The 17,966-nt window shown below is 28.3% G+C and overlaps 1 protein-coding gene across 1 annotated transcript; it reads left to right on the top strand.

Moving 5' to 3' along the window:
• Positions 1–2,394: 2,394 nt before the first annotated feature.
• LOC120089202 (LOB domain-containing protein 1) lies at positions 2,395–3,973 on the top strand. The gene is made up of 2 exons (XM_039046614.2): positions 2,395–2,784; positions 3,234–3,973. Exons 1-2 carry the CDS (start codon positions 2,539–2,541, stop codon positions 3,573–3,575), a joined length of 588 nt encoding a protein of 195 aa, XP_038902542.1. The 5' UTR covers positions 2,395–2,538; the 3' UTR covers positions 3,576–3,973.
• Positions 3,974–17,966: the final 13,993 nt, after the last annotated feature.

Below are 17,966 nucleotides of genomic sequence, written 5' to 3'. Positions count from 1 at the left end.
AGTTGATGCATGGGGCAATATATATTTTAGAATGACAAATTACCTTTCGAATAGTTAGGAGAAGAAAATAAAAAGTGTGTGTAAATATAAACACTTTTTTTCTAAAAGCAAGTTCAATATTTGTTTAGTACCACGGTTTGAGGAGTTAGAAATTAAAAGAAAGAGAGTATATATCAATTATGCGGAAGAAACCTACTAAACTTTAGCAATTACAATAATTTTTTTAAATTTGTATTGAAACTGTTGTAATGTTAATTAAATTATTTGAAATGAAAGGTGGAAGTGTAGAATTGGTTTGTGTAGTTGAAAAATTAAGAGACTTTTGTGGTCTTAGTTCATGACTTAAGTCCAACAAGATTGGAAATATAGAAAGAGATAAGGGTGGTCTCTAATCACAAAAGTCATATAATTGGAAAATTAGGCATTTGATTACTGAATTAAATAAGGAAAATTCTTTCACACAATTATTCCCAATGAGAACATAATTTTCAACTATGACACCAAACCTTCATACCAAGATCAACAATGATAATCATGAGGTATTAAATCATAATTTCAAAAAGGGCAGCACCTCTTCAAATATGATTATCTTGGTGATGTAAAACCTAGTTGAATCTATAGTTACTTTTCTTTTTTTGGTTAAAAAAGTGGTGTATTCTTGAAATTTCAAAATAATATGTACTTATAAAATTAGTCAAAATTTTGATAATTCTTCAAAATGGGAGAATTATAACCTTTTAACTTTTTAGTTGAAAATTCCTGTTTTAGTTTAGTTGAGCAATGACCAATTTGACATTATAACTTTAATTTAATTTTTTTAAGTGTAATGAAGATAGAGGGATTTGAACTGCAAATCTTTTGTTTACTAACATCTATATGTCAGTTGAGTTATACTCGTTTTGGTGATGTTATAACTTTAATTAAAAGAAAATACATGCCTATATAGGCAAATTGGCAAAATAAAATAGTACGTGCAACCTACTTTCTTTCTACCAACTTGAGCATGTGTTAATTGGTTAAGACATCATTAACTTTTCTTTTATCTTAAAAGAATAACAAATCATATTAACCTTTAGAAACAAAACATAGGATTTGTTATACGTCACGTCACTCTAAGAAATGTTAAAATTTGCATAACTCAACTAACATAAAATATGTACTATCAACTTTAAAGTTAGAGGTTCAATTCTCACTCTTCATATTATTTAAAAAAGAAAAAACTAAAAAAAAAAAAAAAAAAAAAAAAAACTTTGACAGTAAGAAGAAATAATTGAAGGATCATCAATTTAGATATGTAAGAAATAAATTCATAAAAAAATATTTCTAACTAGTCTCTAAATGATTAGGGTGAGTTCATGTTTCGAATGTAAATTGAACATGAGGTAGGGGAAGTCTCTAGAACATGGCCCCATATTTTATTTACTAAAAATTGAATTATTTGCATTTCAAACGGATAAAATACTCTTTCTAGAAAAAGGATCTTGTGTAAACTAAAATAGGTTTCACACATATAATTACATTTAAAAAAAAATTACAATGAGTAGCCAAACTAATAATTAGGTATATAGCAACATTTAAAAAAATTCTAATTATAGCAAAATCTATCTGTGATAAATTCTATTGTTGATAGATTCCTATTAGTGATACTCTGTCACATATAGACTCCAATATGTGATATAGCATATAGTTTAGAGTTGAATCTAAATTTTACAATATCTATAAATTCTTTTACATTGTACTATATTTGCTAATACTTTGGAGTTGATTGTTATATTTGGAATAACAAAAAAAAAAAAGAGACTTTTTTAGTCCGTAAGTTCTAGATCTAGTTTCCATTTAGTTTCTATGTTTGAAAACGTTATACTTTTAGTTCTTAAGTTTTGAGTATAATTTCAATTTATTCTATAAGTTTCAAAATGTTAGCATTTTATCTTTAAAGTTTGAGTTTTGCTTCAATTTGATCCTTAAGTTTCAAGATTACACTTTTAATATCTACTTTTCATTAAATACTCACTTTCGATCTTTGACGTGATGTCTCTTAATTAATTTAAAATAATTATATAGTAAAATTTTAAAGTTAATTTTAACCAGGATCATAATTAATTATAATTTCTTTAACTATATTCAATTAATTAATAGATATTAATAATAAAGAAACTAAAAGTGAATATTTAATTAAAATCAAGGTTAAAAAACTAAATCTTAAAACTTGAATCAAATTGAAATAAGTAAAACGGTAATATTTCGAAATTTAAAGATGAAACGAAAACTAGCTCAAAATGTAGAGAAGATCGTTTTTCCAATAATAATAATAATAGTTAAAAATAATAAAAGAAAAAAAAAGTGTATTATCACAAACCTAACTAATTGGAATTAATGACGCAGCCCCCATCCAAAGATTAAATCATAATTTTCAAACTTAAACTCATTTCCATTGCCTTTTCTCTATTTATATCTCTGTTTTTCCCTTTGCAACTCCAAAACGAAACCCTCTCTTCTTCTTCTTCTTCTTCGTTTCTTTGCTCCGATTCCTCGGAAATGGAAGGGAGTGATTCAGTCACCACCGTTTCATCAACTCCACTATCTCAATCTCCTTCTTCTTCTTCTTCTCTGGCACCATCGCCGCCGCCCGTCGTTCTCAGTCCATGTGCGGCCTGCAAGATTTTGAGACGGCGATGTGCCGAGCGATGTGTATTGGCTCCCTATTTCCCTCCCACTGAGCCAGCCAAGTTCGCCATCGCTCATCGAGTTTTTGGCGCCAGCAATATCATCAAATTCTTGCAGGTCTTTTTCATCCGCCTTTTATAGTCTCTGAATAATTCCCGATTTCTGTTTTACTTTAACTCTAAATTTCTAACTGTTCGGTTAGTTTGAAGATTGAATCAATGAATTACGGCTGAAAATGTGCATTGAATTGTTACAAACTAGCGACCTTTTTGCAATGAGATTTGCAGTATGAAGTTTCTTAAAGTCGTCTTTTCTTAAAGATTTTGTTGAAAGAGCCGTAGATTATGTAAGACTTTTCTTTCTAACATTTTGTTTCATCTTGAACTTTCTTCATTATGTCTTTTCAGCCACTTAAACTACAAAAAATCTCCATTTCAGTCTCTGATGCTTGATTTCCCACTTTCCTCTGCATGAATAGTTAAATTTACAATTCAAGAAGAGCTCTCTGGAATAACCCATTTATCATGAACTGAAAATTTTTCTTGGGGCATTGATTAAACAAACAGGAACTGCCTGAATCTCAGAGGGCAGATGCAGTGAGCAGCTTGGTCTATGAAGCAAGTGCGAGAATTAGAGACCCTGTTTATGGATCAGCAGGGGCCATTTGCCAACTTCAAAAGCAAGTCAATGAGCTTCAAGCGCAGCTAGCCAAGGCTCAGGCAGAGGTTGTGAATATGCAATGCCAACAAGCCAATCTTGTGTCCTTTGTTTGCAGGGAATTGGCTCAGTCTCATCAGTCTTTTGATGATTTCAATGGCAGCCCTCATAATGGCTTATTCCAGAGCATCAGTCCAAGTTACTTTGATGATAGCAATGTAAACTCATTGTGGGAACCTCTTTGGACATGAATTATCTGACTTCACTCTTTTTCTTTTAGTGTATGCATGTAAGGTGTTTGATAAAATGTTCCAATGAAGTTTCTCCAAATTCTTAAAGCCAATTTGTGGTTGTGGAGTAGGAGAAACTTTGTGGAAAATACAACAGAAATTTACTTTCTTTGTTATGATTAAATTATTGTACTGAAATGGACAAAACAAAAGGAGGGAAACCAAAGCTTTATTAGGGATATGTCTTTATCCATAATCTCTCTGTTTAGGCCAAAAAAGAAAGAGGGAGAAAAAAAAAGAAAAAAAGAAAAAAAAGGCAGATGCTTGGCATAATCAGTGTGAAAGAGATGTATACCAATTGCTTAACCATCTTTACTTTGAAATAAAATATTCATTAACAAGTCATATATTTTCATAAATTGAAAAGTTTAAACTGTTTGGTAATCATTTTGTTTTGTTTTTCGAATTTGACTAAGAAATCAATTATTATATTTAAAAGAAAGATGCAAATCATTCTAAAAAATGTGAATAAAATAGTCTTAATTTTAAAAAACAAAGACAAAAAATCAAATGGTTACCAAATGAGATATTAATATTTGATATTATGATTAGATGAATACTTAAATGCAGCCTAGGTTGCACACACCTCGCATCTTCTTTAATAGGAAAAAATATTTAAAAGTTTTTTTTAAAAGGAAAGCTTGTCTTGTGTTAACTTGTGATTGAGCACAAGGGTAAGCTATACAAAAATAAGTGTAATCTGAGATGCACTTAAGTATTTTTCTTATCTTTATACCATAAAGATGTCGATGAGATATGAAAAATTGCAAAAATCACTTCTAAACCATGTGGTCCCTCGTTGTTGAGGTGAGAGCATAGCTCAATAGTTCATCAATCTACTCCCTTCTTAGTTGGAAGTTCAAATCCATAACATCTTAAACATTTGGGTGTCAAGGAATTTCGTGGGAAATTAATTTCTAGGTACGTGATCATCATAAATTAAACACTTGACCTTTTAGTCATTTATTGAGATGATGTCTCCTTTTTATCATTAGGCAAACCTATGATGGTTTTCAAAATCTAAAATGAATAACATGTTTTACGGTAGATTTTTTTTTTTCTGTAAAGTTGTTATATCTTCTCCTATCTTTTAGAATTATTTGTTGTATAATTCTATGTGCACCCTACTAGAAATTATACAAGGAAATTGAGAGATTTAAACTCATATATTATGAGATTTGAGATCCATATTTACTTGTTCATTTTTTTAAAAAGTTCAATGGTTGATATATTTTTTTCATCATATTTTTATAAAGTTGTGATCCAATTAGAATTTCAATATTTGATTATTATTGCAATTCAAAACGACCTTTTAGCTTTCTGGTAACCTACTGTTTTTTTTCTTTCTTTTTTTCCCTCACAAGAATTAAAAAAAAAAATCTGACCAGAAATGAAAAAGTTGAAAATCGTCGAGAGTGTTTGTTTTGTCCAAGAAAGTCAAAAGATGGGATTGACCAACACAGACAAATCCAACCATAACATTTTATTTTGTCTTTAGGATGTTGTTTGTTAAGATTGGTTAATTCTTCTAAAGTTTAGTTAATTATAGATTTTGTAAATATTAATTATTACTGTCTGTCTGTCTCCCCATCTTTTCTTAAAGGTTAATTTCTTTATTACCATAATCTCAAATTTATTGTATTCATGAGTAAATCCATTTTTTTTCTTTTTTTTTTTCAGATATAACTTTCAAATGAGATGAAGTGTTAACTTTTCGACGAAACATACTAAGTTTGAGTTTTTTTTATTTGTATCACATATCTTGTGGTGGTTACTAATATATTCGTACATAGGTTGAGTTAGGTTTATTTTGACAGTTTGAGTTTTTTTAGTATATAAAAAAAATGAACCAGACAAACACAACACAAATTAAAGTAAAAGGATGATTTTGGTAATGTCGTTTTTTTATGTCAAAATCATCCATAACAATATTGTATCTTCATCTAGTATCTACTACTTTTCCTCATTATTGAAAATTGATCGTACTTTTTTTTTTCCTTTTCTTTTTTTAGCTTCTTACTACAAACACATTAAGATTTACATAGCCTTTTCATCTAATTTCCAATGTGGGATCTTCAATATTATCTAAATAATCAAATATTCACATCTTCACTCTATTTGATCGTTCAACTGACATAAGGAGATCTTAATTAGGATTAGGAAGCAAACATATAATTTAGGGATTTCATTCGGTAATCATTTTGTTTTTAAAAATTAAGCTTATAATCACTACGTCATCCACCCATAAGTTTCTATATTTCATCATCTCTTTTCTACTCATGTTATAAAAACCCAAAACAATTTTTTTAAAAAAAAAACTAAAAACTTCTTTTTGTTTCTAGAATTTGAATAGAAATTCAAGTATTTTCTCAAGATAGGCGAACACCATAAACTAAAAAAAAAAAAAAAAAACATTGTTACCACCAACCAAACATCAACCCCTCTTGAAAATGAGGGATAAGATAGAGAGAGGAAATAACTCTCTCTAGAAAGAAGCTAAAGCTGCTATATTATGGATAGTCTTGTTCTCCTTTCTAAAGATTTTATTAAAATTAGAAACATTTATCAAATGAACAAGAAAGAGAACCTCCTAAAAAAAATCCAAACTCTCGAAATTTTTTAAAAAAAATTGATGACTTCAATTGAATCAAATTCCCCGACATAAACGGGGACTAAGTAAATGAAACTAGGAAAATGAATGGAAATTGGTAGTGAATATTTGAGTGGTGTTAGTTTCTAAGCCACATACAAATGAGTAAAACAAAGGGTTTGTTTCGTTTGAAAATATCTTAAAGTGAGTAAGCAATGAGTCAAGGTAAAAGAAAACGACCTCCAAAAAAGAGCCTTCATTCTAACTTTCAATATCAAATTGCCAATTCATTTTTCATTTTATTATTCAAAATAGAAAAATACATAAAGCTAAGCCTTCTTTGCTCTACTTATAACTATTGCATTTCAAAAACAGTCTTTTGATCCTTATTAAAAACATGAAAAACAAAGAGTTAGAAAATTATGAAAGTTTTTAAATAATTAAGTGTATACCAATCTTTTAAAATAACTTCAATTATAACAAAATCCATAATTGATAGACTCTATCGTTGACAGACTTCTATTGTTATATCTAATAGATTGCGTTATATCTCTTAACACTTTAGCCTTAATTGCTATATTTGCAACTGTTTCTAAATTTTTTCGATATTATAATTTATTAATGCATAAAAATTGTGGGGTGGATGTTTCACTTTCATTTAGTTCAAGAAACTGCATTTAAAGAAAAAAAGTAATTTGTGACATATGCACTTAACTATGTTGATTTACAACTGTTGTGATTGAAATTAATAAATTACTTTTTAATTTTTTAAAAAATAATAAATTACTTTTTAGTAAAGTTGAGTTTCTTTATTCTGCCTCTACATTTTTTTCTTTGAAGCTTTCTTTGTTCTCATAGCCTACCAACTTTTTTTTCTCTAGCTTTATTTTGTAAATTTTAAGTAATCAAGTTGGTTGCTTGAAGGAGATGAATTTATTTTTTTGCCATTTACTTTATCATTGTAATTTTTTATCTTTTTAATTTTTTTCCGAACTTAATTAGATAGTCTTATTTTTGTAAATATTCTAAAATATGAGTTTATAATTTTTCATGTGACAAATAATTTTTAATTCTTTTTTTAAAATATTTTAATTTTTGTATGTATCATGAGAGTGATGCATAAAAGATAAGTACATCAAAGTATTACTCTTTATTTAATTGATTAACTATATGCTACTTTTTTTTCTCTTTATAGTTTGATAAAATTCTCATAAATAGTCTCTATTTACGACAAAGACTATTTATGACGATTAAAGTGACTGAATTCTAAACTTTGGATGTTGTATCAATATAAACCATAAACTCATAATTGTATCAATTTAAACTTTAAGCTTTGTGGATTATATCAATTTAAACTTCAAACTAATAATTATATCAATTAAACCTTGAACTTTTATAATTTATCAATTTAAACCTTGAACTTTCATAGCTGTATCAACTTAAGCCCTCCATTATGTTTTATTTAGATACACTTTTGAAAGTTCAAGGTTTAAATTTATATATTTACGAAAGTTAACGGTCTAAATTGATACACTTGTAAAAGTTTAGGGTTTAAATTGATCCTAAAGGAATTCAATTCCTTTCCGAAAGCATGTGAATGCCTGTACTAGTATAAATCATTTTGAAAAACTCAAAACAAAGAAAAAATTACAGAGATATACAATAAACAATTTAATTTATACAACGTGCTTTTTGAAGAGAAAGAGGGAAGTGAAGGACTAACCCTTGAAAACTGTTCTTCTTGTAGTTCCTCTCCTCGAGTTGATCTTCTCGAACTCACCAACAACAAAACATCCCCACCAACTGTAAGCACACTTCTCACACACAAGAACAAATAGCAAGAACACTACCACTTAGTTTCCTTATTATTCTCAAGGCTAAAAATCAAGGATGTGTGAGTTCCTTAATTTTAGTAGGAAAAGTTTTTGAGTGAGAGATGTTTGGGAAGAAGATGAGATTACATAGAACTTTCTCTTTCTTTTCGTGAAAAAAATATATTAACAAAAAAAAATTCTCTTCTTCCTCTTTTACGTGAGAGATGAAGTGGTTAACTCCACTCTACCACTTCACGAATAACTCCCAAGGGAGTGATTTTTTCAAAATTAAATTTTATTTAAATAATTTATATATTAAATCAAATTTAATATATAATTATTAACTAATTAATAATGAATTAATTAATATGATAAATATTAACTAATTAACAATTAATTAATAAATAAATTAAATATCATATATTTAATTATATTTAATTTGAATCATATTCAAATAAGTACTTCTCATATAACCTATAGTTTTAATATAAATTTCATTCATATTAGTTATAACCTATAGTATCAATATGAATTTTATTCATCTTAATTATAACCTATAGTTTTAATCTAAATCTCATTCATATTAATTTTAACCTATAGTATTATATGAATCTAATTCATATAATTAATATTTGAATCTTATTCAAATATTTATCTCTCATATATTATATTAATTGTATCTTATACAATTAATTCCCTTTAATTTGAACAATTTAAATTAATGTATAATTGATTCTTATTTTACCTTTAGTGAGTTAGTAAGGGACCCTTATGAACCTACAAATTAAAAGCTCCAATGATACGAGATTAATTAATTAAACTCTTTAATTAAATTAATCAATATTGATTAATTATAGGTTGCTTTACTAAAGATCCACAACTGCATTATTCGCACTGTAGATATATTTACGTATCTACAAGGATAACCAATCAACAGTAAGTTGTCCCTTCACGAATCGCTCATAACCATAATTGGGTCAAATTATCATTTTACCACTGTAGTTACATTTAACTCCTTCAATACCACCAATCCCTTTAATAAACTAACAATTTATAATCTAATTATAAACTAATCCCTCTCAGGCTAGTGAAAGGGCGAGGCATCATTGTTCAAGACTCGAAATCAATTATTAAGGGAGCAATTCATCTACTTACTCTAAAGTTAGAAAGGAGAGAATTCCATATTGTGTAGCTATATTTCCAGCTCCCTATTCAAACAAAACCTCAAAATGATAGTCTTATTGAGTCGGGAATCTAGGCACTCTTACCTATACAGATCAAAAGATTGCCCTCGTAGACAAGAGTTCATAACTCGCTTAGGATTAAGATCGAGTCACCTATGATCATCCTATTGAAATGTTAATCTCTCCAATTAGCAACATTATAAAGAAAGATGGATCATTTCAGCACTCCAGTCTTATACAAACTCTTTGTATAGGATACCCTACTCACATTTCTCCACATGAACGATTAGGATCACATCATTTATAACACTTTACAACTGCTATAACAATTACAAGTGGGTTGTATTCGTAGTGTCACCAGAATAAGACATCCAACCTTATCCATATACTACAGACCATTTAGGTTATTACTTAAACATGATCCACTTATATGTCAACCATATACATGTCTAAGTTACATAAAATAACCTCGATCTTAGTCTATTGGATTGGGTTAATACAAACTAAATGTCAAATAAAATAGCTACTTATTTTATTAAATAAATAATTCGTATAAAAAATTTATAATTGATGAGACCCACAAGATTTAGAGCACCAACTCCATCAGATACAACTCTCAAAGTGGGTTTAAATTGATACAACACTAAAGTTTAAAAGTATAAATTGATATTTGTCCTAAACATTATTGGGACTTAATTCTAATTTTCTCTAAACTATAGAGGCAAAATTGTAATTTAACCTAGAAGTAATAAAATAAAAGTTTAAATTCTATTTTGATCCCTAAACTTTGAATATTGTTCTATTTTGATCCCTAAACTTTAAAAAACGTTCATTCTAATCCCTAAACTTTTAAAATTTGCTTACTTTAATCTCTGCTATTAAAATTCTATTAACTCTTAAACAGAATGGTGAGGTGGCTTGTATTTTTGGATGACTAGGTTGTCAAATAAGTTAGCCACGTTAAAAAATTAGGGTTTCAATTTTGAATTAGGTGGTAAAATGATTTTTATAGAAGATCTCAAAAGTCATTTTTAAGTTCAAGATTTTAGTCGTTTCACTATTTGGGTATATTGGTCATTGATATTTTACTTTACCTTCATCATGGTCAACCCATGTTAAATGCAATTTCACCCTTAAAAGTTAATCTTAAAATAGGGATCAAATAAACTCTTTAAAAATTTAAAAATTTAAAACATAGGTGATTGAAAGTTTAAGAAACCAAATAAAACAAGATTCAAGTTTTCACAGAAGTAAAATAGTATTTAAATCTAAAACAAATGGGGTTGGGGTTTAAAGATCCCACGTGAGGAATTAAATCGTACTTCTGAGTTTGTAGAATAAAATTAAGTCAAACAAAGGCCTCTACTTTGTCCTCGTCTTTCCTTTCTCCTCTGGTGATGACATGTTTGAATAAAAACACATGAATTTTTGTATTTTTCTTTTCTGAACGAGGACCCCTTTTTTCCCAATTTAAATGTAACATGTTTTTTTTTTTCCTTTTCCAAATGAAATTGCATAATTTTGAATGCAATTTTGGCTTTGGTGAAGGTGACAATACAAATGTAAAAATTCTAATATTCTAAATATTGGTTTCTCTTTATTTGGAACGGATTTAAATACTAGTTAGTTTAAGTTTGAAAATTTACTTTAATTCTCATATGTTTTCAAACGAGTCATTTTAATCTATATATTTTTAAAATATATGTTTTGATCTTGATTCCGGTGGTCCATTCAATTTCATTTTTAAGAGGTCAAAATAATGAATTTTTGAAGCAAATGATCAAAATAGACAATTTAAATGTATATGAATTAAAATGAACTGAAATTAAAAATATATAGACTAAAATAAACCAAAGTCTAAGTATAGAGGTCAAAGTAGTATTTAGGCCACGTTTATCCCAAAACATAATAGATCAATGAGAATAAAAAAAATGGGCACATTTGATTAAATTTGGTGTTGTTTACTTGTGTTTTGCATTTATATTCACACATGGGCCCCACATTCAAATTTGTAATGAAATAATGCAATCTAATCAATTAATAAAGAGTATTCAATCTGATTGCATTTACGTTCTATTATTATCGTTATAGTTGTAGTTACCATTACGACTACCTATATTGTTACTGTTGTAGCTGAAAAGTTATCAATTTTGACATCTTTACTGTTATCACAAAATTCATTATTTTAAGTAAATACTATCAAAATAAATTCAATTACGTTTGTGATTCAAGTTCATTACAATTGATTCATCAATAAATTTTCATTATGATTACACCAATTTTTATTACGATTTGGTAAACTTAGCCTTAAATTAAATATATATATATAGTCACCTCTAAATCTTTCTGGTTCATAAATTTCCAAATATCACCTACTAAATTTATGAACTTTTCATTTAGGTTTTTACAAAATTTAAAATGTTTAAAGTGATTAGATAGCATTGAACTAAATTATATCAATATTTTGATATTCTTCCTCAATTATGTGTTAAAATTTTTACGGAAGATCTAACAAATACAAATTAATATCAATTAGAATGAGAGAGAAATAGAGTTCGACTTTCAACTATGATACAAATAATTTTATTATATCAACTTTAAACAATAATTAGATTTTTTTTCAAGAAACGAATTGAATTTGCATAAACCAAGTTAAAGCTTATAACATATTTATTAAGTTAAATTGTAAATTTAATCTCTATGATTTTAAAAAAAATTTAATTCCTATAATTTATAAATATAATTTAATTTTCATGATTTGATAAAACCTTCGTAAATAATCTTTACGACATAAATGACTATTTATATGAAGATGAGGACTAATTTATAAAATTTTATCAAATTATAGAGATAAATATATAAAATTATATAGATTAAGTTTTAACTTTTTTTCAAATCAATTTATAGTTTAACATTTATGTTAATATTTAGGCTACAAGAAAATATATAAGGTAAAATGAAAATTAATAAAGAAAAGAAAAAAAAAATTAACGAAGTTGGTGAAGACTCAAAACACGTGTAGGCAGTGTCAGCTAGCTGTTGAGCTGCCTGGTCTTGTTGGCAACACTTTTCACATGGAACTTTCACACCAAACTTATTTTCTAAGCATTTGATTTCTTCTAATTATAACACCCAATCACTACTCAACTCAAAAACATAAAATTCAATTTTTAGTTTTTAAAAATTAATCCTATTAATGATACTTTCATTTCTAAATTTGTATATTCCGTCGTTCATTTTCTTTCGATGTTTTAAAAAATCAATCTAAAATTTGAAAATTAAAAAAAAAAATAGTATTATAAACTTAGATTGGTTTTGTTTTAAAATTAAAAAAAAAAAAAAAACACTGGTATATATTTAAAAAATGAGAAAGCTAAAAATGAAAATAATTTAAACTGCCGTCGACGTCCACCGTCGATGTCTCTACTTCAACTTCTGCCGATCGTCGACGTCTCGCTTCACATCGACCCTCTCGCGAACGCCGTTGTCGCTTATGTTTTCCTAGCCGCCGCTTCTGTCTTCAATTGCTGCCGTCGTTGCTTGCTTAGCAGATCGGGGTTGCTTCTTTTTCCCCTCCCTGCTTTTCGTTCATCCGTGGGTTTTCATTTTTCGATTCAATCGTTTAGATCAGGCTTGTTGTTCGAGTTCGGCCCACAGAACTTCGTGGGTCTTATTTTTTTTTTTTTCGTTCTCGTCTTTCGCGCTTCTTCTACCTTGAAGTTCTTCAATAGGGAACGATGAATATCTCAACCATATGGCATCTTTCTCTTCATCTTTATCTGTTTCTACAGAAGCGGCTTCCTCTGTCTCGGTTGATTCGTTATCTTCGATTAGTATTTGCCTTTCTATTTCTCGTCATGATTCTATAACTGACAGTTGGATTCTTGATTCTGATGGTTCATCTCATATTTGTCGAACTCGGAGTTATTTTCATGATTTGAAGCCTGTTTCTGGTATGTCTGTTTCCTTATCCGATGGTTCTCGGACCAGTGTGGTGTTCATGGGAAATGTGTATATAAATCAGCATCTCACATTTGATGGTGATTTCTGTATTATCCAGGACAAGTCCTCTTTGATAACAAAAGGAAAGCTAGCTTGAATCATGGATTATACCTTCTGGATATTGATCCTTCTTCAATGGCTATTAGTTCTTCCACTTTGCATATTGCTTGTCCTATAGTTACTTTTCATATTTGGCTGCGTCAACTTGGCCATCCTTCTGTTAAACACATGATTTCCCTTAATATATCATTTATTTTGATACTAAGAATATTAGTTCTACATCACCATGTTCTGTTTGTCCTCTTGCTAAACAAAAGAAACTATCATTTGTTTCAAATAATCATGCAGCTTCACATAGTTTTGAACTAATACATTATGATATTTGGGGACTTTATCAACATCCTTCTCATGATGGTTATCATTATCTTTTGACTATTGTGGATGATTTTTCACGTTTTAAATGACCATTTATGATGAGAACAAAAAGTGAAGCCTTGGTGATTGTTCATCGTTTTTTTGCCATGGTTGAAACACAATTTGGTGTATCTTTCAAACAGTTTCGATTGGGTAATGCTGATAAGTACCCGCGATGTTTGTTGGATGCAAAGCTAGAGGTTCTTCTACGATCCTTGCAAATACTCACAAAGAAAGCTAACTTAGATCAAACTTAGATTCTATGATGGTCACTCTTAGATCCTAAGACAACTCACTCCAGAATTAGCTTGATCAAGACTAATCCAATGAATTGATTTAAATATCAAATCTAAAGCAAGATTTGAAAGAAAAAGATAACACCAAAGGGTTGAATAAGCACAAGCTTTTTACTATGGATAATCTGAGTTTTGAAGAACATTACAAGCCATTTTATAGGCCAAATGGTCGTGGATAGACCAAGAAAGTCAAAAGTCATTCAAATACAATTAATTGCAAATTGTAGAAAGTAATACCTAGAAACTTGAAACTTAATTGCATACTAAATTATAAGTCAAAATGCAAGACTAGGAATGTAGAAAGTTTTCAGATTGCCATAAATATCTCCTCTAGAAGACGACAAAGTAGATATACACGTTTGACAAGGTTTGACATCACATTTCCCATGTAGTGCACACTTGACAACATTTTCTTCACAAAATCCGCACATTTTTTTTACCACCGTATCATCTTCCAAAGTATAGGACTTTTTCCGTGCCATCTTCATGTCATTCTCTTCTTGACTTATTGAACTAACATTATATAAGACTTTGGTCTCAAAATTATTTGTCGGTTCTTGTGAATTTGCTAATTTTTTGAAAATGTAGTGTGAATGCCTCTTGAATCTTCTTTACCTTGCTTTTTGTACTTGGTCCTTTAGGTATATGCAATGGTTCAATGGTTGAACAGGATTTTTTTTAGTTCTAAAGGTATTCTTCATCAATTTTCCTGTGTTGCTCATTCAGAACAAAATTTTGTTGTTGAAAGAAAACACCACCTTTTGTTAAATGTTGTTCGATCTAGTTGTTTGGCTTGCGGGGTCAACATTTTGATTTTTTTTCCCTTCTATTTTCTTAAACAAATTTGAAAAGTATATTTGAACTTTTGAATTTAAGGAATGAAATAGGTGTCTGTATTTTTTAGAGTGATTTAAATGGTTGATTTTAGCAAAGGAGAAAAATGATTTGGGTATTAGTGATTAATTAGAACTGATTTTTTTATATAATAATTTAAATGGTTGGTTCTCTACCTTGAAAGTGTTTTTAAATGATGGAGGGTATATTTAAGAGTAACTTAAAAAATATTGTTTGTCTAAATGGATTTTGATTTTATGAAAATTGTTTTTTATGATTAATATTTATTTCAAAATACTACAAAAGGTATTCAATTTTATAAAGGGAAAAAACTAGAAGGTGAAAAACAAAAGTTATTGGAATAGGGAGAAATTAGGAGGACAAGAATTTAAGTGAGAAAAAATAGAGAGCTAATTTTTTCTTTAGAGATTAAGAGGTGCAAAAATTTTTGAGTGAAAAAGATAATAAAAAAGTTAGTGTTGTTTTCAAATATAGTAAATAAATCAAAATATTTATAAATATAGCAAAACATCATTGTCTATGAAGTGATAGAATACTCTCGTCTATGATTGATAGACACTAATAGATGTCTTTTATCAATATCTATCATTGATAAATTGATATTTTATTATAGTTGGAAATATTTCAAATAATTTTGTCATTTAAAATAATTCTTAGATAATTTTTTTTTTCTTAATAAAGAATGCAAAAACTCAAATAGTGAGAAATAAAGTTGGTAAGATATACAAGAAACCAAAGGGAGAATTTGAAAAGAAACAATTAAAGGAAGGGATACAAAATTTTAAACTCAATTCTTATGCTATCAAAATTTTAAGCCCAAACCCATTATCTTATTCTTATTCTCATCTATATCATTATAGTAACGAATTTTTTTATTATTTTATGATATTAATTTGGTTGATATATCATTTTAATACTTATACTCTCAAATATCTAAATTCAATTTATGTAATTTCGATAATCTTAAGATTAATGGTATGTTTGGTTTAACTTTTTAAGTATTTAATTTTGAAAATAAACTATTTTAGAAAATGATTGAAATATTTGACAATCATTTAAAATAGTTTTTAAAATACTTTCAAAATGTATTTTAAACAGTTTTTATAAAAGAGTTTAAATAAAATGATTTTTTTTGAAAAACACATTTTTTTTCTAACCATTTCAAATGGATTCTAATTCTCACGGGTTTGTTTGTTTGTCGTTAATTTTAACATGAATTGAGAAATAAGAAAGAAGAAGATAATTTTCATTAAAAAGAAAAGGGGATAATATGAATACAAAACCCAAATTATTTTAGCAAAACTTGACCACAAACTAATGCTAGACACGAATTTTTAAGTTTTAAAGTATATACCCAAATTAAGTACAAAGACAAAATTAGGATATATTCAAAACAGGAAAACCAAAATAGTATTTGAAGTATTACTTTTTTCATCTTTTTAAAAAGTAGTATTTTAAGTATTCATTATGATTATATATTATATATATATAAACTAATTAATATATTTTAAACACTAAATATCTATGAAGCACAGACATAGATACGACTACACGATATGGATACGACCGGATATGGCGATTCGCAAATTTCTAAAAAACTAAGATACGGATACGTCTAAGGATGCAACATTTTTTTATATATATATTTCTAAAAACGAGGATACTAATACGTTGAAGTTACATTTTTTTCTTTAAAAAAATCTAGGATATAGATAAATTTAGCATACAAGTTAATAACAATAGTACAAAATAGAATACAAACACTGAAATACAATACAAAAAAAGTAACATCTAAGATGTTGAAATACAATAGTTATAAAATGCAATAGAAAAGTGACTCATATTGCAAAAAAAAAAAAGAAGAAGAATATTAGAGAGAGAAATATGAAGATAAACGAAGAATTTATTGTTGAAGATATTCAAATAGTTTATATTTTGGTGGATTTTGTTGGGACTCAAATGTGAAGATGGAGATTAGATGATTCTAGTCTAGGGTTTGGTCCATTATTTTTTTTTTTTCTTTTAGTATCGGACTCGAGTAGTGAGCTTTTTAAATAGGTTGCCTAATTTTAGAGTAAGAAATATTAGATGAGTTACTTGTCTTTTTTCTTAAAAAAAAAAAAGTACGCATAGAAATAGATACGTCAAATCGCGTGTCAGATACGTATATGAAAAGTATTTGAAAGTATAGATACGTCAAATCGCGTGTCAGATACATATCTGGAAAGTATCGATATCCGATACGTGTTTGATACTAATTCTTTGCCTCACATGAAGTATTTGTGCTTCATAGCTAAATATGCTCGTTAATTAACAAAATTAAACACTAAATAAATTCTTAATTAGACTCTGGCTATAATATGTATATTTCTAATGCTCTTCCTAGTAGGAATGTTAAAAAGAATTGATGGTCCGAAAAGGCAATCAACCCCAACCTTACCTAAATGAGTGAGGTTACATTCAAATAAATGAAAAAGCTATGAATTGGGTGGTTCATGAGTTTACCTAAAATAACTCAAAGTAACTCGAATTTATTACTAATTTTTAATCAATTGTTAATCTTAACTCAATATATGAGAATATTAAATAAATTTTGTTACATATCAACATTTTACTTATTTGTAGAACAAAAAATTATGTAAACGATCCAAGTGACTCGAACCAACCCAATCCAATTGTGTTATGGTTAGATTGAGTTGAGTTCATTATTTAACGAGGATTATTTAGATTGAAGAAACTTACATCCCGAACAATTTGGTTAGGCTAAAAAGTATCTATTGAGAATCGATACAAGGTCTCATAACAAACCCAATCCAATTGTCGCAGAGATGACATATACTAGGGGCAATTTGAGAATTAAAATAATATATGTCATCTTTGCAACATGCTTTTGCCAAAAATATTATTATTTTCGCATTTCGACAAAAATCAAAAGGCACCTCGAGTTTGCTATTCCCTCAGGTTTTCTTTGATTGAAATACCATTTCGAATTTGAAAGTGAAACTTCTCTGGGTTTTAGGATGCAATGGGCTTATACTTAGAAGAACTATGAATATGGGCCAACGACCTGTAAAAAAATGTGGGCCAAGTTCCCAATTCGATCTGTTTTGGGTCTGGGCCTTTATGAGCCAACCGAGCCCATCGAAAACCCTTAGGGGACGCATATTTTTACAAGCTGGCAAAGAAGCGTTGGTAAA

The sequence above is a fragment of the Benincasa hispida genome, chromosome 10, assembly GCF_027475165.1.
Source record: "Benincasa hispida cultivar pf3 chromosome 10, pf3_genome.v1.1, whole genome shotgun sequence".
In the NCBI taxonomy this organism is placed as follows: Eukaryota; Viridiplantae; Streptophyta; class Magnoliopsida; order Cucurbitales; family Cucurbitaceae; genus Benincasa; species Benincasa hispida.
Note: the sequence above shows the minus strand (reverse complement) of the source record. Positions and strands in the feature narration are given on the sequence as shown.

Coding starts and splice junctions, on each gene's coding strand:
- LOC120089202 (XM_039046614.2), top strand. CDS start 2,539: ATGGAAGGGAGTGATTCAGTCACCACCGTTTCATCAACTCCACTATCT. Junction 2,785..3,233: donor ATATCATCAAATTCTTGCAG/GTCTTTTTCATC, acceptor TTAAACAAACAG/GAACTGCCTGAATCTCAGAG.